This window comes from Rhea pennata, chromosome 3 (genome assembly GCF_028389875.1).
Source record: "Rhea pennata isolate bPtePen1 chromosome 3, bPtePen1.pri, whole genome shotgun sequence".
NCBI lineage: Eukaryota > Metazoa > Chordata > Aves > Rheiformes > Rheidae > Rhea > Rhea pennata.
The window spans coordinates 122,160,239-122,184,327 of NC_084665.1; the positions used below are offsets into that span (position 1 = coordinate 122,160,239).

Sequence of the window (24,089 nt, forward strand, 5' to 3'; positions counted from 1 at the left end):
GTCTGCAATTGGAGTGTTGAGCATTTCACCATTGATATTTGATAAGTGAATATGGAGGTGTAGTCTGTGTCATGAGAAGCTTCGTATCTAAGGCCGCGTGTATGCTGGTAAACTAGTAGGCCTGAGCATAGATACTGGAAATAGATCATCTATGTTGTTAAACTGTAGCATGGTCCATGGCATGGTTGGTTGCCTTGGGCCAACTAACCCTCCTCTAGTCCAGGAGGCAATCTCCAGTCTCCAGGAATCCAGGAGATGGTTTGGGCTTGGTTATAGGACTGGAACCATTCCCACTAGGTGCTACTGGTGTGACCATTCTGTTTTGAAGAGTAAGAGTGCTCAGTAGCATTGTTGCCCCACAGCAGTTGGCCCCAGGACCTAAAAATGGTCCGGGACACTATTTCATTTACCAGTGTGAAAATAGCAAAACAGCATAGGCTGGGCCTGGGTGCTGTTAGGGATATAAATATGAACTGCAGTGATAAGACTTGCTCTGGTAGGTGGAGTTACCTGGAAAAAGGGTCTGCTCGGATGTTACAACTCAAGCTACATTTGCACTGGTACCTGGGCTGAGGAAGGGGCTAGAGCACTATCCCATCACCATGTGTAGGCATTAAGGCATGTTTTCAGTTGGTAGCGTGGACAAGGCTATCCTCTCATTGGGCAAATGAAATGTAACTACTACCTGATAAAAGTAGCTTCTGGATTGTGCTCACCTACTCTGTAGACATTAGCTAGTCTGTGCTATTGAAAATGATGAGCTAAAGCCCAGCCCTAAGGCTGACAGGCCTCGTGTCTACACAGCTGAACTGTCTACCACCAGTCCCCCCAATCCTTCTCCTACTGAAAAGATCCAAAGATATCTCCTGCAATCTGATAATTGAAAGCAGCCCAGGAACATTGTTCCTGAGCCCTGTCTGAAGTAACGCTAGCTGGCCTGGTCAGAATCATACTAGGGAAAATGGTAATGCTTATACGAGGTGGATAATGGTGTGTCAGGGTTCAAGCTCAGTTTGATCTAGTACAGAGACAGCTGTTGAAGTCACTGTGGATGGAGATCTTAGCCTGCTCAGAACTGCACAGGAGGACAGAAGTCTTCAATACCAACATATGACTGGCAATGGCTAGAAATGCTGGTGATGTTAGTGTAAGGACAGCAGAGAAAATACCTAGAGGCATTTTCTATGTGCTGAATCTACAGATCTCGCAGCCGGAGAGTCTGGACTTAGTTACCACTTATTCTTGCAGGAGGAGTGTCCCAAAGGACAAGCATCTTTGACAATATATGCTTACCATGCGTCTCACAGGACCAGCAATGGGAGCTGCATGGATAATTCTCCAGCCTCCCGCAGAGATAGCCCGCTCCTGTGCCGGGGGGTGAGGCCCCAGTGCAGGCAGCCTTGGAATGCAGCCTGGTTTGCATGAGAACAATAACAAATAAAAAGACGAGGCGCCCGCCATGAAATCCTGTGCAATGCTTAGATTTGATGAGTTTCTTTAACTGGACATTTGACAAAAAGACAATAAAGCAGGATTGCTACATGCCAGATGTTTCTGTTGGAACCCCTGACACTCACTGGATCAAAAATCCCCTAAGGAAGTTTGGGTGGTTTAGTATGAAAATGCTCACATGGGGCCCTGTTCTTTTGTCATTTGCAGCATGTGAAATAAAATGCTGCCTTTGATTTGAGAATAAAGACATATTGCCCTCTGGGCTTTTTTTTTCTGTGGCTTTCCTGCGTCTGCCATGGCTTTTGTGCTGTTTCTAGCATTCAATACCTTTTAGGGTTTGTTTTCCCTTTCCTTGCCTCCTGGTTAAGGACCAAGAGGAGTTTCTATTCATTTCTCTGTAGCTTTCCTGCTACTTTTAGCAACTGCTTGATGTTGAAGACGATTCTTCTTGTCAACTTCTTGTGCTTGGCCCTTGTCGGACAGTGGATGCAAACTATCAGTCTAGCACCTCAAAGTTCAAGAGCTACCTGTACAAATCATTTCACCTTAGCTGAGAAAACGGTAGCAAACAATCTGATATAAAATAATACTTAGGAAAATATTTACCTTTGCAGCTTTTCATATTCTAAAGTCCTGATATGCTAGACATTTCTAGTTGCATGGGATAAAGAGCTAACAGAATATTTCTACTCAGATAGTAGTTGGTAGTATAGTTATTTGACCTCCTAGACTTCATTATACTTTGAAATAGAGCATCCTGTAAGGACAGACAGGGATGCTGATTATCTCTGTCTGCAGAATGGGATTAGAGATGATTGCTACAGACACGAATCATAGAATCATAGAATCAGTAAGGTTGGAAGGGACCTCTGGAGATCATCTAGTCCAACCTCCCTGCTCAAGCAGGGTCACCTAGAGTGTGTTAGATAGGGTTGCATCCAACAAAGGTTAAAAAAGCCTAAAACATACCCAGACTCTCCCTATCTCTTTCTCTTAAAATGAAAAAGTAAACCTTGGGGGGAAAAAAAAAAAACACACCTCAACATGCTCAGATCAAATTAGAGTTTTACCCTTCCCTAAATAAGATCATAATGTTTATCTCCTTTCTACCCATTATTTGGGAATTTGCTAAGTGTGTTGTATATTACTGTGATTGCATTATTAGACAGCTGAATAAATCTTCATGGTTTCAATATTGTAAGTGAATATTGTAATTGTAGTATTCACGTACTTTCAGTTCCTATGATAGTCTTTTAGTTTATGTGGAGGCTTGTGGTTTTTCTGGATGAATATTTTGGAAAGAGTCTTTTTCCATGCCCTGCACTGATCTCTTCTCTTGGTCTCTTTCTATGCCTCTGTTTCTCTGTCTGTTAAAATGAGGATACCAATACCTCTCAGAGTCCTTTGAGATGTTCACAGAACAAACACCAGGTAAGAAGGAATAGTTATTACTTTGGATAGGCTTTTCCTTTTGACAACAAGCCATCTTTTGTTTGCAGCTTTCTTTCTACTGCTGAGGAGGAACTTCTAATTCTTTGCTATTCTTTTCTGTAATTTCCTTTTACAATTTGCAGTTGATTAGTAGGATTTGAGAGTCAGATACACCTTCCCATATACGCACAGAGATCTTGAAATATTCATGGAAAGTTTACACATATCTGTTCTCATGTCTGCTTTGCATGAGTCTAGTTGTCTAATGTGGATGGACAAATATTCAGAAATAGGTATCCTTTTTTCCTTTTAGAGTGTCAGTCGGCTACTGCTCTCCAACTCATGATCAAGCGCTGTCATGGGAAAAGAAGTTGCAGCATATATGCCAGCACCTATGAATTTGGAGATCCTTGTTACCCTGGCATCCGAAAGCATCTTAATGTCATCTATACATGCGGTGAGCCACAAAATTCTCTTGCTAACTATCTAACTCTCACTGGGTGTATGTTTGATGAACTGCAGCCTGTAAAGAAAGACAAGGGTTGTAATTGTGCAAAAATAAGTTGTTAAGCTTCCAGAAGGCTATGCAGTTCATTGTGATTCCTATTTGGGCATGTGGGAAAGCTCTGTGGATCACTTGAATGATTTAATTCTGACTCTTTTTCTACTCATTGGCATGATAGAAAAATCAGAAAATATAGAAATGATGTTTTGTTATCCCATCCAACACTGCCTCTGCAAGGCAGAAAAATCTGACAGCTGAAGCCATTTTGGATGCTTAGAACCTGAATGTTAGTGTACTGTTGTTTACTTTGCCGACAGCAAAGTTTTGGTTATTGATAGCCTCCTTTTTGCTTTGTTCTGTTTCTTTCATTTATACAGGTAAATAAGACAGACACCAATCCATGCTCATCCAGGTCATTAGTAGAAAATCATCCCCAAAATCTTCAAATGAACATTGAAGTATTTTCTTACAAAACATTGCTATTTTGAAAAAATATGTCCTCAGATGGGAGTGTCAGTCATAGTGTCAAGCAGACATTATACTCCACTATGACTAGTCATCCTATTTTGCAACAAAGAAAAAACATTTTTTTTCCTGAGTTCTGTGGTATCAACAATCTCAGATCTCTCCTCCTCCATCCTTGGAGATCTTGTCTCCATTTTTGGAGATATTCAAAAGCTATCTGGACACGATCCTGGGCAACATGCTCTAGGTGACACTGTTTGAGGTCCCTTCCATCTTCAATCATTTTGTGCTTCTGTGATTCCTCTAGTGATGAAGATTCACTCAGTTGAAGCTTCGGAAGTTGATATATTTGAAAGTGTTTACTTAAGGGATTTGCTTTTAAAGCTGTTATGAGGATCCTGACCCATTAAAACACTACTCATTTCTTCCTGTCTGCCTGGAAGAGGAGATTCGGATGGTGTTCTGAGTCTGCTGAGCCCGTAGCAGAAGAGGTGCTGGCTGCATGCTCAGACAGCATCAGATCTGTGGGTTGGTCTCTAACTGCAGCATGCTGAATCTGAGAGATGATGTTTGAGATGGAGTTACTGCAGCAGATTCTATGTTACTATAGCATAGCTTATGTAGTATCTCGAAGAGCAGAGAGAGAGAGAGATATCTAGGAGCATGGAGCTATGAGCCCTTGCCTGGCTATTGTTTCCTTTGGCAGGAGTGGCAGGAAGGTTGAAGGTTTTTTTTGTGTTTTTTTTTTGTTTGTTTTTTTTCCCTTTGCTCTTTTTTTCTTTGTTTTTGTTTGAAATGATGTGCTCAAAGCCTTATGAATTTTCTACCCAGGAATGTCATGTTGCTAGATCAGTTTTCTCATAAAGAGACTGGAAAGAAGCTTATTCTCATGGGAATGTGAGGAAATACATGGCAATACAGCAAAACAATAGCTCCATAGCTCAAAAGTCCAAGGACAAACCAAACACATGATGTTTTTTCCATAGGATATCTCAAAGGCCTATGCAGTCTCATTCTGGTGTTGTGAGGTCCCAAAGTCCATTGCAAAAGGCATTTGTGATCTCTTGGTCTAGTCTTAACTTTCCTAGTCAGTTAGAAAATTAAATCAGGAAATGAATCATGCTTGAGAGCACATGATTTGGGTGTTTTCGCTTTTTTAGTGGATGAAATCTACCTTGGACTTCAAAAGATGCCATAGCTCCATTTCAAAATCGTGATCTTAGACATACATCTCTTAGCTGGATTTTGTGATCATCAGGCACACATTTCTCCCTTCAAAAAGCAAAGCTTTTTAAAATGTAAAATCCAAATAAACAAAATCAAACTCAGCCCCATGTGTTTGTGTGAGACAGAAGGGAATTCTGGCATTCTTTTAAAAGAAGTTGTAAAACCAAAGTACCATGATGTTGTCATGATGTTTAGAAAACAATCATAGTGTGGAAAATCACCTGTCAGATCTCTCTCTTTTTTCCTAGTTTCTGTAAAGCTGCATGCATGCAGTTCCTGGTATAGTATTGTCCTACTTTGTCTTGGACTGGTAAAAGTGACTCATATACCTTTTGGGTTGGGCTTTTTTTTTTTCCTGTCAACATCTAGGTTTATATTCCCATTCCCTACTTCTTGTGGTTGGACACATTTGATAGATGGAGCACAGGAGCAGCTTTGCTAGAGAGTGGTGGAAGATGTGGAATATTCCTGGCGCAGCTTGGGGAATGTGATGGGTGTACCCAACAGGGAAGTTTCAAATGTGTCTGAGCATCACTTCAGGCTTTCTCATGGCTGCCTCAGATGGGTGATTCCTCAGGCCGAGATCCACAGGTGGTTTGTTCTTCTCCGTTGGTCCAAGGATGCCAGGCCGTGACAGAAATGTCCTTGCATGGTTTTTCGGCTTGTACCATGTCACTCATCTTACCTCAGGGGAAAACAGATGCTTCTTTTTACTAAACCAGAGCCACATGGTGTGTTTCCAAGAAGATATCTCAAAGGCCTATGCAGTCTCATTCTAGCATGGTGGTCCTGATCCCAAAGTCCACTACAAATGCCGTTAGCGATCTCTTAGTCTGACCTTAACTTTTGTGGTGGGAGCAAGCATATTGATGGATGTTGCAGTGTGAACAGGAGGACCTTTATGCAGACATTTGCTGTATGGGAAACTTTAGTAATTACAAGAGCAGGGCAGATGAGCTCTGCTTTTGGTGCTACAGCATGGGAAGGGCTGGAAAGACAAAAACATGTCTCCTGCTGATAACAATTCTTGAAAAAAATCTGTTGAGGGATTAATTTATGAGGTGATGAGGGATTAATTTATGAGATGACAGAAGGTGATGTTAATTCAAAACTCATGGGTTGTTAGCAGAAATCAGTTCTTTTGCTTGAAGCAGACTTTGTGACAGGCATTAATGCTGCTGTTGGCTGTTTGGGGCAATGGCTCATGAATGGCAAGTGAGATGACTTATCTCCCAATCCTAGTAGTCTGCAAAAGTCTCTCAGGTTAGCACTAACAGACTGCTCCCTTACTTCTCAAAAGTAACTGATCCTGTCCTTATTCTCCAAGAAGCAAATAGACAAGGCAGCAGCTTTGGTTTCTTTAAGCTATGGCCTAATTTCTTGGAGGTTCATTGAGTTGTGCTCATGTTGTGCTCCATATTGAGCTGGATGTAGGAATTCCTATCAGACATACATAATTTGTTGATGAATCTGGTTTTAAGTAAAGGCGCCATCTAACTCTCTGTCCGGCTGTAGTTTTTCTCCCTTTTCTTGAATAATTTGTTATAATTATACCAGCTGATGGGAGTACTTGTATACTGTTCTCAATCAAAGTAGCAGAATCAGTTCTCCGTATTGTATTATATCTCTTTCCATGTTGCATTAAGTGCCTATTGGCGTCACTTAGCTGCGATGGAAATACCGCAGGTTAGCGTGCATGTACAAGATGATTGAAACAAGCAGGTAACTGGCAGCCCGATGAGATAGTGATCTCTCGTGTACATTAGGATTTCATTAGCCCAGCCAGGGAAGCAGATGAAAATCCTCCCACATAAAAACATTCCAAACCTGAACATTGGCAGGAGCTGAAATACTAAAGTTTGATCCAAGGCCAAGTTTAGCTAATGGGGCGATGGGGAAGGTGGGGTTTTCCAGTATGTGTGTCCCATTACTGGATTAATAAATGTGTTAATTATTTTTGTTTAAGAAAAAGAACGCAAGTGCAAATTAATTCTGGGAAAGCAGAAAACACGCAGTGGGATTGCTTTCTGAGCATAGCAGCTGTAACTAGAAGGAGTTGCAAAAATTTAGCCCTTTTTTTTCTTTAAAATACCTTGAGACTACTAGAGGGTGGCAACAAATTAGAGTAGTAATGCAAATGTGAGAAAAAGTGTAACGAAGACTTAGCAGTTTCTCTCTCTCTCTCTCTCTCCTCTCTCCTTCTCTCTCCCCCTCTCTCTGTCTCTCTCTTTCTTCAGAATAAAATATGGTGTTTGCAATATATGCTGATAGTTTGCTGCCATCATTACTGCTGTGTTTTTGTACTTATTGATAAAACTTCCAGTATGCCTGATCTTTTTGTTTCTCTTAATTACCCTCTTGTTAGCTTTGAGAACTCCTTTTAATTCTCCAGGTCTCTTTCCTCTGTGGTATGCTCGACTTAGTTTTTGGCCTATTCTGAACTCCTATTTAAATGTGTGCGGAATTTTTTTACACACACATAATACCACTTGTATTCAAGTAAGTGTTTAAGTGTGTGCTTAATTTTAAATCCAATGTATAAATACGATGGAAGTTAAACATTTTCTTAAATTCTTTCTTGAATGGGGATAGGGGATTATTTACTTGCCTGTGTACAAAGAGAAACTGTATTCATTCCTTTGAAAACCAAGAGAGAGGAGGGATTCAGAGTGCCTGCTGTCCCAAACTGTCAGACCTTGCCTCCCCATGTGGTCAATAGGGACTGTAAATGTAACCCTTCTTCTAAGTACCTGCTCTTCTTTAAATACATGCATTGGTTGGAAATAGCCTGATGAGGAACTAAAATGATGGAGAAATGTGAATTTCTTTTGTCTAGGCATGTTTCAGTAGATTAGCTATGAGTCCCAGAAAAAGGGGGAATTTTTAGTGCCTTTGTTAGATGTAGGGTGGACAAAATGGAGGAAGTGTGATCTTAAATGCATTTTGATGTGAATATCCGTTGTGTATTTAGATGTGTGTGTGTCTCCTGCTTGATTGATGCTTGGTAGAAAATGGTCACTGGGCTGAGAGCTAATGAACTGCCATGGCAACTCATAAATTGCTTGGAAAATCCTGCAGTTCTGTCACATTAATAATCCTGCCATCCTGCTTTATGAGGCAATAAGGTAAGTCCCGGAGGACTTGCGCTTTACATCCTGATGAGAGACGGGACTGTTGCAGGATGAAGCACGAGCGTAGAGACAGCGGCTCCTGTTGTTCCACTGTGGCTGGTGCTACTGGCCAAGTGGTGTTGGTCAGGGGCAATAGAGATACTCCAGGGCAATGGGAGCATGCAGATCTGTAATTGTAGGCCATGTTGCTCTGGGGAGCAGATAGCACTGGGGCAATCTATGGGCATAGCTATACCTTCAGTTTCTCTAGGTATTTGGGAAAATGAATTTGTCTTTCTCCAAAATCTTGCATTTAAATAAATACCTGATGAAGTGTGTTGGACTAGAGGCAAGGTATAGGTTCTGTGTTAAAAAAGAGAGCTCAGTGGTGGCTGCCCTTATGAGGTTATGAGGACAGAGATTGAAGAGCTGCACAAATTCTCTCCTGTCATCTCGAAGAGACCGTGCTCTAGTCCATTAGCTCCTGTGTAGTAAATCCATCAGTACCTCAGACTGGGTGAATGTAATGGCCCCTTTGCCCTTAAAACTCATTAATTTATGAACATAGAAAATGTATTTCTATCACTGCAAAAACGCTTTCTGTTGCTATAAAGAGCCCATGCCCAAGATCTGAAAAAAGTAGAAAAAGAAAAATTCCAGGCTTCAAGGAAAGAACAAAACTCTTTTAGACCTATTTCAGTGAAGGTGATATGGTTAGATTGAGTTTTAAAACAGGGCAATGCACACAGGGTGTTACTAGAGAAAGACAGATGTCCTTTGTAAGTTAAAATGAAATTCACGTTTATAAACAAGTAAATATTTTAAGCAACCTAACTCCAAGGATGTTAAACTGGATGTATGTTTGATACAGTGTACTTTTAACTAGGATACTTGTGTCATACTGTAAAGCAGAACTCATGGACATGTAGATTTTAAATGTATGACCACATAGTTTGACCTACCAATTAAACGAAAAACAGAATAATGATATAATATTGAATATAGTAATAGCCATGATGTGGCTACTTTCACTGTCAAGGACCTGAGTTCAGAGATGGTTTAGGAGGTTTGTGCCAATGATGCATCTTATTTTCCTAAGATAATAGAACTTTGTCTGCTAACTCTTGTATCAAGCCTATGCTTCTGTTCATGCTATGGTGCATATCTTAAAAAGCTATCCAGTCCTCATGCAATGACTGCAAATATTGAAGATTTCATCTTACCAAGTGTAGGCACACAAAGCTTGGAGATTTATAGCATAGACATTCCCATTGAAAAAAAATTCCTTTTATGGGTAATGGGGAGAAACAGCTACTTTTAAGGCACAAATCATCTCATCCTAAAGTTGGTGTCTGAATGAGATGAACTGCACATCTGAAGTGACAATTCCCCTGTACTAACCATAAAGGGAACTTTGAGGGGGCTAGCTGAGGCATCTACATGTAGGACCTCTGCAGTGCAAATATCTACATAAGGTTAAATGATTTTAAACTGCTGTGCTCTTAGGCTAATGCTTCTTTTGGTCAATATAATCACTCATTGTATAATAGTAATGATAACACCATTCCTTTCTCCTTAAGCTTTCTCCTTAAGCTCCTAAGGAGCTTCCACTCCTACTGGTTGACTAGATCTCCAGTAATCATAGTCTCATCCCAGTAGGAGATGTACGCGATGCATATTTAGGTTTCTTAGAGTGTTTTTTTTTTTTTTTTTGAGGCGAGCGGACTGTTTCTTTCCTTTGAACCTGTAGGAATTACCTGCAACCAGACATGATGGCAGGTGTGTTAGTGATGAGAAAGTTCTCAAATACATGATTAGTGTCTTGCACCCAGCCTAGGGTTACATTAGTCTCCAGAATTGCGTTTGGAGGAGAATTTTCTTGTTAACTGGGTTTGCATGATAGTGAAGTCCACTTTCTACATTTCATCTTCATAAGTTTGCTTGATGCCTCTAGCAGCTAGGACAGTGTTGATAGCTCTGCTCTCTTCTTTGATACTCTTTTGTTTTTTGATTCTTTTAGTCTTCAGATCTCAACGTTTTAAGTTTGCTGTAGATGCTGGGGACTGCAACTGGTAATATGAGAGAAGGGGCAGAGTAGATTTCTTTGGTGATGTAGCATATGTTGCCTGTTCATGAAGGAGAATGGACCTGTTGCACTTCCTTCCAGCCTTTTATACATTTCCATCCAGGAGAAGAAAAGCAAGGTGCCTTTTCCTCTTTCTTGAGCTTAGACCTCAACTTTAGACCTTTTAGAAACTTAGAAACTTAGACTTCATCAAATGAAACCTCACAGAGCCTGTTAAAAGAGCATGTGGTAGTATAACTAAAGATTGCATCACGATAGATAAGCACAACCATAAGGCTGACATTTTCCAGCTTCTAAGGCTATGACTTTGCCATCTTTAGTGATGTTCTCTTAACATTTTTTATGGGTGCAATTTCCTGGATCTTAGAGAGAAGGAAACCCCTCAGTCAGCAAGGCTCCGTGGCACAGATCTGTTGAAGATCATGGAGTACCTGATGGCATAGACAAGCTGTCATCTCCTTTTGACCAGTGCAAAAGAGAGTAGGGGACACACTTTACTAATGAGCTTGGAGGTGTCTACTCTGCTATGTAGTAGTTGCATAGTAGCTCTGCTACTGTACGTCCAGGAGGAATATGGTATATATAGAGAGAGTAGAGATTGCATAAGAATGTGAAATGTGAATGACGTGACAAGGAACAGATTTATCTGGGAATTAGAGAAGGGACAAGCAACTTAAATCATTTAAAGATGAAGCTTGATAAATTAGGTAGTGGGAGGCTGTCAGTGTGCTGCTCCTGTTTGTCTTTGTTTATTGTACAACTTGCTATAGCTTGATCTGAATCTCAAATTTAGAAGAGCCTGAACACGTCTGGCCTGGCTGGTCCAGACACAGCAACTCTTCATTACCAGGGCAGAATGAATCTGCGTCTGACATAGATTAGGGTAAATAAATATTCCAAAGAAGCAGAATTTGGCATCTCAGGTAGAGGAGGAGCAGGTAATGCTGTCACCTCAAGGGAAGGGCTTTAAAGCCCTTTGATTCTTGCAGAGGAGAAAGGGTGACCTGGAGATAAAAATCATTGCCTTGGGGATGAGGAGGAAAGAAGGTGGGGCTGGAGGAAGTAGAGAGGGAGTTCAAAGGATACCTTTTATGATGATCCTAAGCAGAGTGAGCTGTGAGACAAATGCCCCCTTACAATTAGATAAGCTTTGCTAGCCTTCTACTGAGGCCCTCTGTCTAGTCTTGTCCATTACTGAGAAACATGTAGAGCTTCTACTATGGGAAGAAGAGTCCCATAAAGAGCTAGCTAAAGTACTCTGCAACCCCTCACCCCTCATTGTTCAAAAAGTGTGTGTACCAAGACCTTTACTCCTTTTTTTTTTTTTTTTTTTTTTGGATGAGGATTATGCCATGTCCTAAAAGTCACAGAGGAGTGGATCAGGGGCTTGCTGTGAGGTTCCTGTTGTGCATGAGGGGCTGCTCCAAGGTCTTTTTGCCCGGGATCCATGCTGCTGCTGTCTCAGGGCTGGCGGAGGTTACAGTCACTGCTGACTTCAGTGGAAAAGTAGATGGACCATGATGGATGAGTGTGATGGGAAGGAGGCAGTGTGTGTGCGTGTGTGTTGTTCATTCTGGTGTTACCCAGGAGTATTTATCTCTACTTTTTTTGTTGTTGTTATTTAAGCCATTTAACTTGTTGTGTGTCAGAGAAATGGCTGTTAGGAGCAGCTGGCGCAAAATTAACCGGTATGCTAAACTGGAGTCAGGAGAAATGGAGGAAGAATCCATGGGGATCTGGAAACTATCCTTAGCTTATACAGGAATAAGAAATATTTTATAATGGACCCAGAGTTTCTAATGTAGTAACTGTAATGCTGTAATGGCTAACAGTAATGTAACCCAGATTTTACAGTGGTTGACACACCTATGAGGTTTCTAAAGAGACTTACTCATTAAATGGTTTCTCCTGGCACAAAAATGCATATGTCCGTGGGGTGAACAGCAATATGTTAACTAGAGAACTGCTCTTGGTCTGGGTGCACAGAACATAGGTGGATCTGGGCACTCATGTGGCTATCCTGAGACCTCCCTGCCAGAGTGGGGAGAACACAGCCCGGACAGCAATTGTGATCTATCTAGAATTTCACTCCAGAGGAGCAGATCTACCTGAGAATGATTGTACAAGATGGCATTTGAATGTAATATATCTAAAGGAAATCTTTGAGGAAACCTGGGAAGGAGAGATAGGAACAGAGTTAAAGTTACTTGGATTACTTGTACCTTGATTTTTTCAGCATACAGAGCATTTCAGAGCTCTGTATGCTCATTTAGAGCATAACTCTATTGTCCAAACTTTTTATTCTTTGACATATCTATTGTCTTAATAATATTCTCTTGAAGGTTCTGGCCATAAATATGTGTTAGATATTTACCATTTATTGTCACAGGCAACTTTTTACCTTGGGAGCCTCATGGAATAGTTTCATTAAATACTGTTGATTTTCTGTACCTGTCAAGACCTGCACAGGTTTCAAATGTAGTAATTGGTGGTAATGTTGCTACCTTTAAGGATTTTTTTACTGAGAAGGCGGTAGGCAGCTAGTCTGCCAGCCCCTTTCATGCAAGAGACTGCAGGCTATAGTCAGAGGAATGTCTCAGCAATGAATGGCTGACCCTTCATTCAGTGATCACCCTAACTCCTCCTAATTGAGGTTAATGCTAAAAGCATTGACACCTTGATGCTAACTCATTAGTGCCTGGAGGCTATTGAAGACTGCTGACAGCTCAGTGAAACACTCATTAGATTAAATTTGAAGGGAGCATTTGACACCATTACCAATTAAGATATATTTGCATGGGTCGCACATAAATACATATATATATGCCTTCCCTTTTTGAAAATGTATCAAGACAATGCCATTTCCTTCCACAGTTTATAGAAGGATTCACAGCTGGTGTCTTTTTGCGAGCACGTGCACATTTTTCTGCTGTGCACGTACCACTGCCCTGCTGTTTACTAGCTGCCCTCTCTTCTCTTTCTCCACTTTTATATGAAGCAAACAGGAAATTCTCTAGGATTTGGAAAATCCTTGTTCCTGAACATGAAAAGAGAACTGGAAGAGCGAGACAGAGAGGGGAAATAAATAGCAATTCTGTGAAAGCCACCAAAGATGCAAATATATGCGACCTCTGTGATGGGGTCCTTTGGTACAATTGGGGTTTGTGAGCTGCTACTGAAACAGGATAACACAGTAACGAGCCACTCAGAGGTGTCTATAGCCCATTGATGCAAGGTACACGGGTATCAAATGCGTATTTAATCACTGGGAAGAGCAGTAATGATTTACATCATGTTGCTATGCCTACAGGCCTCAGCAAGGACTGTCCTGTTATGCAACACACTCCCTAATTAAGAAGCAGTCCATGTTATGAGTAATTTAGTGGTTAGGCAGTCAAGACAGACCTTGTGAGAAAGAAGTACTAATCTCATTTTGTGTGACCAGGAGTGTCCGGTCTTCCTTGCACAAGTGGTTAGAGATGGGGAAGGTCCAGGGAGGCATTTACAAGTAGGGGACTCAAGGAAGTTCTTCAGGACGTGCCTGCACAGTATGCAGGATCTTGCAGACCCCCCTCATTTACAGTGGATAGGAGACTGTGAGTGTTACGCCCCAGTTATCTTGATCTTCAGGAAACTTTCCTGAACATTCATTTATTTTTCCCACCTTCATTGCACTCAGACTGTATCCACCCAAATGATTAACGCCCCTTCAGACAGACACTTCAAATACTGTTGACAGTGGCTATTTTTCTGTGTCCTGTTTTAGTCATTGCTTAGCTAAGCCATTCATATTCAACTCCTTTAATCTTTCCCCATAAATCAACTTGTCCAGTTTCTCAATTATCTTTTTGTTGCTCTTTTCCACAATTACCTATATCTTTTGATAAATGCTGAGCAGGCTTATGATTATTTTTTCCCCCGGAGCCAGCAGCAATTCCTCAGCCTTATCTTAGCAACGGCTGCTGTTCCAGCATCGTGCACTACCACACCAGTACCTGGAGGAGTACAGCCATCCCTCTCTCTGGAGTTTCAGTCCCAGGTATTCTGCCACTCAGTATTTCACCTATTTTTGCTCCCTTAGGAGGACCCAGCCAAGGAAAGTAGCAACTTCTGAATGCCAGAGAGGGGAAACAGGATGATGGGGGACAGTATTAGCATCCTTCTGGCTGGTTGTTTTCCCAGCTTTACTAATACAAAGCCTGGGGCCTTAAGCATGGCTGATACTGCATAATATAAACAACGAAGCAAATCTTACTAAATCCCTTTAGAAGATATTTAACTAAATTCCTAACCCATGAAGCCACCGTGGGCCATCTCTTATCTTTAAAAGCCATCTCACAGCTGCCTGCAAAGACTCTGGAGGCTGGTTAATCCGAGCAGATGGACCTCTGGTGTCAGTTGCCTTCAGGGGAAGGAGCGAGGGAGGGAGGGAAGAGTCTTGGAGGTCTCTTTTTTGTGAATGATTGTCACTCCATTGCTGTCCAAGCAAAGCCTCAGGGAGAGGAGGAGAATTGGTACACAGCTCCCTCTGGAGTATGATGGCCCTCTTCCCTGGCTGGTCAAATGTTGCCCCACTCTGAATGCTCACAGCCCACAGTGAGCTCTGGAGTATACATCAGGGAGCAATTTGTAGATGTGGCTTGCACTGTCTAGTCCCTAGATTATACTTATTTGCTTCAGGCTTTGATGAACTTCTTGTGACACTTCCTTTAGAAGAAAAAAAATCTCTTGAAATGTAAAGGAAATGCCTTTTTTTACATGGGAACGTGAACAATTAGAAAGAAAATGGCTCAGGTCATAAAAAGGGAAAAAAAACAGCATATTTCTTCTTCTCTCCTCCTCCTCCTTATTGACAAGTGTTGCCTCTCTCTATCTGTGGACAGGCATGGTAGTTAGCATGGCTCAGCACATGGGCACTGGCAGTAGACCAAGCGGCTTTCTTCCTAACCCTAATCTGTCACCAGCTCTTTGACACTGACCAGTCACTTGGCTTCCTCCTGCCTTGTGTGGACACACTGCAAGTCCTAGAGCTGTTTGCATAGCATCTGGCGCAGCAGAACGCCAGCCTCCCCACCTCTCTTGGGCTTTGTATTTATGTGTATAATGCAAACATGAACACACAGATGTGAGTCAGGTCTGCTTTCAGTGCCTGCAATTGCTGTTGAACTTTATTGTCATGAAGCTTTGGCAAGCTCAAGTGTTAAGCTGCTCCTGCCTTACGTAGACATTGTTCTCATGATCATTCTCTTGATTATGAATTCAATGGTTGTCTCACATTTTTCTTTTTTTTTCTTCTGAAGTATTGTTATAATTGCTATTGCTATGAAAAATAACTAATGCTAAATTCTTTTCTCCCCTATATTTTTCAGTGAAAAACCCAAACCAGTCAGAATTTATCCCAGGATTGCACAATAACATATGTTTCTTTAAAGTGCCATATTTTACTCAAAAGGTCTAATTTTGTTGTGTGAAGGCTGTATCTGATTTCCCACAAGCAAAAAAGGCAATTTTTCTCCTTTGTGCTCTTAGAGATTATCAAAACCTTCTGGAGGTGCCTTGTGTATTGGTGAAGAATGAGGTATAAGATGTCAGTGCTGTGTTGTGGCTTTCTGTTAAGAAGAGTAAGCTACCTAGTAAATTGGAGTTGGAACATGTGTAATGTAAATTTTCTGTCAGATGTTTCTTATCCTATCATGGTATTAACAAATAAATGGATTTGCTTTCCTTCTTACCTTATCATTCTTTGTCCCCTAAGTTACCCTTAATTAAAATTAAGCATGCCTCAGTATGCAGTAAAGAAAATGGAACAGTGAAGGCACAGATATTGGTTTGTTTTCATTTTTTTCTTTCCCTCTCTTTTAGCAGTGTCAGAGTAATGGTTTTCTCTTAAGCAGCACTTAGGCATTTGCATATGTTTGCATTTAATTTCCAGATACAGAGACAGGCTTTTAATAACAGACCAAGCAGCAGCTTTATAGATCTGGATGTAGTCATCCAGACTAGGATACCTTCCTTTCGCTGCTGGCCAAGAAACTGTGCCCTGTACCCTAGGATGCTGATGTGCTCATGGCTGAAGCAGGCCCTCTGACTTTCAAGCTAGACTTGTGCAAGAAATGACCTAACTGTCCTAGACTGAAAAAATATTCACAAAGAACATACCAGTTTAGTAGTGCGTATGCTGGGCTGTCCCTCTCTTGAATTTGGGATCAGATGAACTGCTTTACTTTTTGGCGTGATGGCTGTTTCTAAATGTGTTTCATGAAGTTTTGAGCAGATAGATTTTATTCAAAGAAATGTATTTAATCATCAACACTGACATTTTGGTTATGGCAAAAACATTTTCCTAAGTAAGGGGTCTTGCAATGGTCCGTCTCCATTTCTCTGGCGGTATTCTACTTAGAGGGAGCGCTTTATTTCTAGCCGTTTCTCAGATGTCTCATCCTGGCTTGGAGAGTTGTATTTTCCTGATAGACTTTACTGAATGAGTCATAGGCCTCTGTATAGCTGGATCCAGACTACAAACATTTTTTAAGTCCGAGAGTGAAGGTTTGGACTAGCAATGGATACAGCCTTGAGAGTAAGTAGAGGGATGGAATACTGAGTGCATAGATGTATTTGTCTGAACAGGAATGTGGTTGCAAATAGGTACGTTATTAAACACATTTTAATGTTGACCAGATGTAGCTGTCTCCAGCATAATCAGCTGCATATGTACTAGATACCTAGGCCTCCCTTTGTAGTCAGTGTATGAAAAGAAATAGGCACTTCTACCTTTTAGTGTGTCTCATTTTCAAGTAGACATCTCAGATAGGTAAGAGGGTCACCCCTTGAAAGTGCTTATTGTCCTTTTTTGTTTGTAAAGGGAGCCTATAGTGACCAGACTGTGAACATCTGCACTACTGACATCTAAAGCTAGATCAGAATTGTTTTATACCAAATTATATATTTTCAATAATTGTTTGCCGTTATTTTCCTTAAGAAGCTGTCAAACCTCGTGATATTTAAATGTAGTTCTCGCACCTTGTTGATTACAAGTTTACTAACTTGCTACAGATCTTTTTCTTCAACTTTAATTAACCTTTAACAGTTTCATGTCTTACTACCAGAAAGGAGATGAATTAGGTATGTAATTTAGTAGTATTTGCTGTGAGGGAAAAATATGTCTATTCTGAAGGTTTCTTGTCCTTCTTCAATGCTTTTGTACCCAGTTTTCCAGGTGAGGACTGAGTTTCTAATTCTGACACTGAGTGTAGCTGCCTCACTTACTTCTGTAAGTGAGATATCAAAGCTCTCATTGTAGCTAGTGAAGCCTAGGAAACCCGTTCTTCTCACACTGAGCAGATACCAAGAGCTCAGCTGTCCAGACATATGTACATAGTGGTATTTTATTCTGTCTGTTTTATGTGTAGATCCTGCATAATATTTGCAAGCCCTGCCTGTGATGTTTCAGCTCAGTACCTTTTGAAAGCACTAGGTACCCATGTTTAACTGGATCGTGGGTATTTGGCCAGTTGAATTGTTTCCCATTGACTGTAAAGACCAGATCAGTTCTAACAGTAATGGGAGCTTAAACACCAGTGAGGACATCTATATTGCAGATACCTAAATATGGGTGTCTGAATACAATGCTGATTCCAAGTCTTCTTGTCACTGTACAAGGGATGAAACCATGGGAAAGTTTATCTTTTTCTAAGGGATGCACTGGTCCTAATATAGATTCATCACTGTGGCAGCTGTCCCTGAGGAGGAGAGCAAGAATGCAAGAGAGAGAAGGCTAGCATTGCTGATTATTTCTTGGTTTTATCCATCTTTGAAAACAATAGGTCCCAAAATGGACATGGCAATGTTATCCTTCTTATGGCACAGAAGAGAGAAGAGCCTCTTCTCTATTTTGAGACATCAAAGGAATCCATGTCCTTTTGAAGGGCATTTCCATTTCCCAGTTAGTGATAAGAGAAAAACTTTCCCATTCTTGTTATTTCAGTGAAGACGTACCCAGGTCAGAAGCAAGGGTTTGGGGTTAGTGTCAGTAACATGGAAAACATGATAATTTCCAGCCAAAAATGCTCTGAACGAATCCAAGAATAGCAGCTTGGCTCAGAGTAAAAAGTCCCTGGTGATATTTATGCACTGTAGTATTGCAGAGTGCTCTGGCAGGTTTGCATTTCACACAGCAGTTTAATGGGATGTTTGTCCACATGGAAGCAGCTGGGCTGCCACCAGTGTCACCAGCCAGCAGCTGGGAGCACCATGTCCTCTGTGAGCCTCCTACCTTCTGACTGACCAGCAGTCCTATGTCTGCCCTGCGCACTGCGTGCCCAGAGGTGTGCTAGCCTGGCAGGCTTGCTTGGGCACAGGAGATCTGGCATGATTCAGGGGGCGTGCTGTGGCCAAGTCTTCAAGGAGCTGCCCACACTGACAACCTGTGTCACTTGGGCCCCTCTAGAAAGGTGGAGCAAACACCCCGAGTAAGACAGGGAAACTCTCCTTCCTCTGATGAAGCAGAGTGTTTAGTGCACGCAGCTTCCAGACAGATGCAGCAGCCTGGGAGGCTTTCTGGGGACTGCCCAGCCTGTATCTTGGCAGAAGCCAACACAGCCTGGTTAGAGCCCTCTCCAGCTGGCTCCGAGCCCTTTGGTTCCATCTGCCAGGGGACATGTTGCAGTGTGCTATGGCTTGGCCACTCCGCTGGCCCTGCCCTGATGTGCTCCCCTGTGCTGGGGGTTAGCCTAGGAGCTTCTGGTGTTGGTTCAGTGCCCACCAGTAGGAAATTCCTGTGCTGGGGAAATCTTCGCAGAGACTTGCTTCCCCCAGAGCTGTTTCTGCTCCCTTCATCTCTCCCAGGCAGCAGAGAGGGGCAAGCAATGAGTCCAATACACCAAGGAGGCAGCTACCACCTGTCAGACATCCCTTATGCACCACAACATTCACTGCCTTGTGCTAGTTTGAACGTTTAACTGTTTTCGAGAGTCCCTAGGGGCTATGCTTGTACAGTAAATAAAATGGGCAAGGGCCCTTTCTATAACCCGGGGGCAAGTGGCACAGCATGGCTCACATCAGAACAGAGAAACTCTTGTCACCTATACCACATCCAGACTGCCCGCTGAGTCCCTTCACTGTGTCCTCCCCAGAACTGGGCCAGGGTGCTATCTCAGTGGGCACTAGCCAAAAAATATCTCTGGGAAGTGTGTTAGTTACACACTTCCAGTGCTTGAGCACTTTAGTTTATTAATGTAGATGTGCCCTGGATTTGATGTCCAGATCAAGGTCGCTTGATCGTTATTTTTCCAATCCCTCTTTGTTCATTTTTCTGTCATTCTAGGATAACAGGCTACTACATTCAGAGGCCTAACATGCTGAGAAACATCCCTGCTCCAGATCAGGACAGCTTTCTGATCTTTTCTAGTATTGCAAAATAGTCTCTACTGGGGAAAATGGACCATGATAGGGGGCCTGGTGTGATGGAGAGCTAGTATTGTGTTGGCTAGGGAACCACCAGGGAATCCTGAATTTGGGAGCATTTTCCTGCCTCCTGTCCCATGCTATTGGAGAAATGAGGGAGGGCTTCACTGCAGCTGCAGAGGAAACTGCCCCATGTTGAGCTCTAAGGTTGTTTTCATACATTTTTGTGTGGTTCTTCCTCTTCTTGTTGTGTATTGCCATAAGGTTGCAGAGCAAATCCTTTTAATGCCAGTTCTTCACTCTTCATGTGGTGCATGGCCACTCAGCAGTTCAAAAAGTCTCTTCATATCCTCTTTCTAGGCTCCCCCTTCTCAGAGAGCAGCAGCTGCTCTGGGTACCACTGCCAGGTATGTTCAGGGCAGGATGTCTTGCCTCTGATACTAATGACTCTGCTAGTGATTTCTCAGCCTGTTTGAAAGTACTGGGAGGCTGGAGTATTCATTGCCAGCGTTGCTCATGGATGAGCGTTCAAGGCTGTTTAGGGGCTCAGTGGTGCAGCTAGTTTCCTAATGAGTGTTTTCAATAGAGCTTGAGCCTGGGATACATTTGATCAAAATGCCTGATACTTGTGCTTGGATATTCTCCTCTCCTGGCTTTGGAGACCTGATTTGGCTTTAAAATGGAGAATATGACCCTCATGGCTGAGGGAATCTGTACCTCAGTCAGAAGAAGCATGGGGTTTGCTTCAGGTTCTGACACTTAAATGTAGGTGTCCTCCACAGGTGTCTACAAGCTCACTTAGGGTCTGATTCATCTGCATAAGCAAAGGCATCTAGTGCCATGGGATCCCCTGGGACACTTGAGACTTCAGAGAGGTGCTGCAGAGATGATACATACTTCTGTGTCCTGTGCATCCTTTTGGAGCAGAGGCAGAAAGCCAGGAGAGATATACCAGGGCATTGCAAAGTCCACTAGGCCCCTGAATCAAGCTCTAAGCACCAAACCTCCTGTGTGTCAGCCCTCCAGTTGCCACTCCAAAAGCTCATGTGTGTCTCCCCCATAGGTCCTGTGTCATATCTGCCAGCCCTGCACAGATATCTTGCCAGCCTTGGATATCTTGGCATCTTGGGTGACATGGGCCACCTATGTGCAGGCAATCAAATCTAGTTCCTAGTCAATACAGGAATCTGGAGAGTGATTTAATTCAGGTAATCACAGGTGTCTTTTGCCCCTTTCGATGCCCTCTTGCTATCCTACCAGGCTTCTGGCTGCCATTTCAGTAGAGTATGTCTCCTGTAGTCCTGTGCCACATCTGCCTTTTCAATTGGTGTGAGGTACTCACATCATGTCCCTTTGTCTGGCCAGCAGAATCACTCTCTAGACTCCACTGTGATGAACGTGTTGCCACTCACATTGCAGACACCTGAAATCAGGAACTGAGATCTGGAGAAAGCCTCTCTAAAAACAAATAACTGTGGGAAATGTGCCCATACAGTAGGCCACTGGTTGTAGTCTGAGGATCTTTTAAAGTAAAAAAAAGTTGTTGAACAACTTCTGGCATTAGTTAGATTGGTGGTAGGCACCAACCTCTGCTAATTTGATAACTTTGAAAAATACAGACTCCTCAGACCAATGTTTCTTTTGGACATGCACATTTAAGTAGCATTTAATTTGTCTCTTTAATAATAATAACAATAAAAAAAGAACCAACACTTTGTACGAAATGTTCCCAGTTCAGTCTGACCTCTCTTACTTCTTTAGAAAGTACCTGGGATCAGATCCTGTAGCCAGGAAGAACTAGAGCCTTTGTAGTCATAAGCAAAGAATAAATCTGAAAGGGCTTCAGATGTCAGAAATGAGAAAAGTGTTGGAGTGGCCTGTCTAGTCAAGGTTTGAATCTCTTAGATAACAGCTATTGCAGGGGGAAAGGCAAAACTCACAGAACACTCTGTCCAGAGTAGGTTATTGGAAGATAATGTCTTGTCGGAGCAATTCCTAGGATCTGCTGCAAAAAGCTCTTTGAAGTCAATGAGAATCTTTCAGTGGAGTCAACAGGATTTGAATCAGGCCTCAGATGATTCAGTTCTGCAATAAACACAGAAGAACATTAATAATAGACCATCATGTTCCTTTTGGTCACTATGATGCTATTATAACCAATTCCCAGTCCGCAAACACACCCTGCTTCCTTAGCTTTTTTAGCAGTTCTTATGAACCAAACATGCTGTTGAAAGGGAGCTGAAAATAATGTGGTTTCCATGAGCCTTTCGAACATGTTATAAAACCAGTGGAGCCAAAGTAATCATTACTAGTTAGTAGACAGACTTGGAGTCTGATTCTGACTCCACTGTGAGTATAAACAACCTGCATTTATGTGCATCCTCCCTGCCTTTGGTGACTAAGGCTTCAGTGCAGGATTAGAAATTGAAGACTCTGAGATGATAATTTCAGCTGTGTGCCTTTTGGTGTTATTAAGCCCATGGACTCTTAGAAAATTTATTGCCATGATTTAGTCACAAACTCCCTGGAGTGGGTGAAGGTTGTGGACCTTATGATAAACAGCACGTGTAAATGATAAGGCAGACCGCAGAAAAGTATGCAGAGAAGAATATATATTCCCGAGGGCTGATAAACTAGTATAAAGTGCCAAGAAATAGATAATTTGGAGGGGAGGGAGTTTATCCAGCTTCCCTCCTCCATAGATATGTCACTGCCACCCTGATACACTGCACAGGATCTAATATTGATCCCTCCAGAACCAAAGTTGCTCCTGGCAGCAGTTCAGAATATACATATTCATAAAGCCAGCAGGCAGAGCAGATCTGATGTTTTCCAGCCCCAGCTGAAAGTTGATAGAGGCTATATTTGAAGCAGCTGAAACAGCTTGCAGCTAAAACTCAACTGGTTGTTTACAAGGCTTCTTCAATGCCTGTGCAGCATCTACTCCTCTCTCATCTGCTCCATGTATAGAATTGGTGTTTTACAAGATCATTTCTCTGTCACCACTTCTCAGCTAATCCTTTTCCAGAGAGCTAAAAACCCTCCTCCTTCTTGCATTCAAACAGCAAGGGCATATCCCCACTAGAAAGCTTCTGTTGCCTGGAAGTTGTCATCCTGGGAGAGCCATCTTCCCTGACCATAAACAGAAATTTGCAGTCGGAGAGGATGTATCACATTTAATGTGAAGTCAACTGGTGGTGGGCAAGCCCTACATGAATCAGGATCACTTGGTGTGGTATTACACATGGTTGTGTGCTGACAGCACTGTCCTGGTGAGTGCTGTGCCAATTAATGTCAGCCCTTGAGGCACAGGGGAAGAAGGGTTCATCTAGCTGGAGTTTTGGTTGCAGTGGGGCAAGGCTGGATGGACCCACAGCCTCTTTTTCTTTTTTTTTTTTTGGCCTTAGACTGAGGCAGCTGGAAGGTGGATGATGCTCACCAGCTGCATGTGCTGCCTGCAGCCTAACATGGGGAAGGGGCCAGCACATACTGAATTCCTTCGCAGCAGTAAAATGAGCAGAAGGGGAGGAGAAGGAGAAATGAGAGAGGCAAGTCTCATCCTTAAGATGTGAGTGTTGTGCAGAGGTGGGGGCTGCAGGAAGTCCTGCTTCATGACCAGATTCTGATCTGCACCAAAGGCTGGCCTTTTCACCTAAAATATTATGCACGGAGAACCAGCCCTGGCCTAAGGAGAGATAATCTAAGTGAGCTGTGGGTCATTACAGGGGTGATGTGTGCCTTTGCAGAGTTGATTGTGACTGAAAGTGCCCACTCCATGTGACACCACTGTGCTTAATCCACGGCTGAAATGAGGATACCACAAAAGTGGGAGGTGGCAATTAAGTAGTGACTTTAGGTACTGCTTTAGGATAGAAGATGTAAAATGACCTAGATATGCAAAGGAATTTTTTCTATTTGCTTTGCTTGCAAAGGAATTTGATTCAGATATTTTCCTATCAGTTATGAAAAATGCAACTTCTCAGTAAGTAAAGATACAGTAATGATACTTCTGGAAGAAAAAGATTGGAACTGTAATCCGAGTTCAGTGTTATGTGTTTGTGCTTGGCCTCATAAGGTGAGAATTAAAGTTTCTTGTATAATTATCTGGAAACTATAGTAAAACATACGTAAAACTAAATTGTAGGTCATGCGTTTCAGATGTTGGAAAGGAAAAAATGATAGATAGCCTGTGGCAAAATCCAATATACGTATGTGCAACTGCAAAAGATCAGAAGATGGCAATAAGCATATGATTTAGAGTACGTGTATTGCAGAGGCAGATTTGTAGCATATGTTGAGAACTTATAGGGAACAGACCATGCAGTATGTGATACCGCACGTGGAGAGAGCTAGCACACTGGAAACTTTATTCTTCTGGGGAAAAAATCTTGGTGCAACATTTATCTTTAAG

The 24,089-nt window shown here is 42.2% G+C and overlaps 1 protein-coding gene across 2 annotated transcripts in view; it reads left to right on the top strand.

Moving 5' to 3' along the window:
- EVA1A (eva-1 homolog A, regulator of programmed cell death) overlaps positions 1 to 24,089 on the top strand; it is a 215,849-nt gene that overhangs the window by 103,639 nt on the left and 88,121 nt on the right. For both annotated transcript variants that reach the window (XM_062573205.1, XM_062573206.1), the window contains exon 5: positions 3,197 to 3,340. In XM_062573205.1, the coding sequence (XP_062429189.1) occupies positions 3,197 to 3,340 (144 nt within the window). The remainder of the gene's footprint in view (positions 1 to 3,196; positions 3,341 to 24,089) is intronic.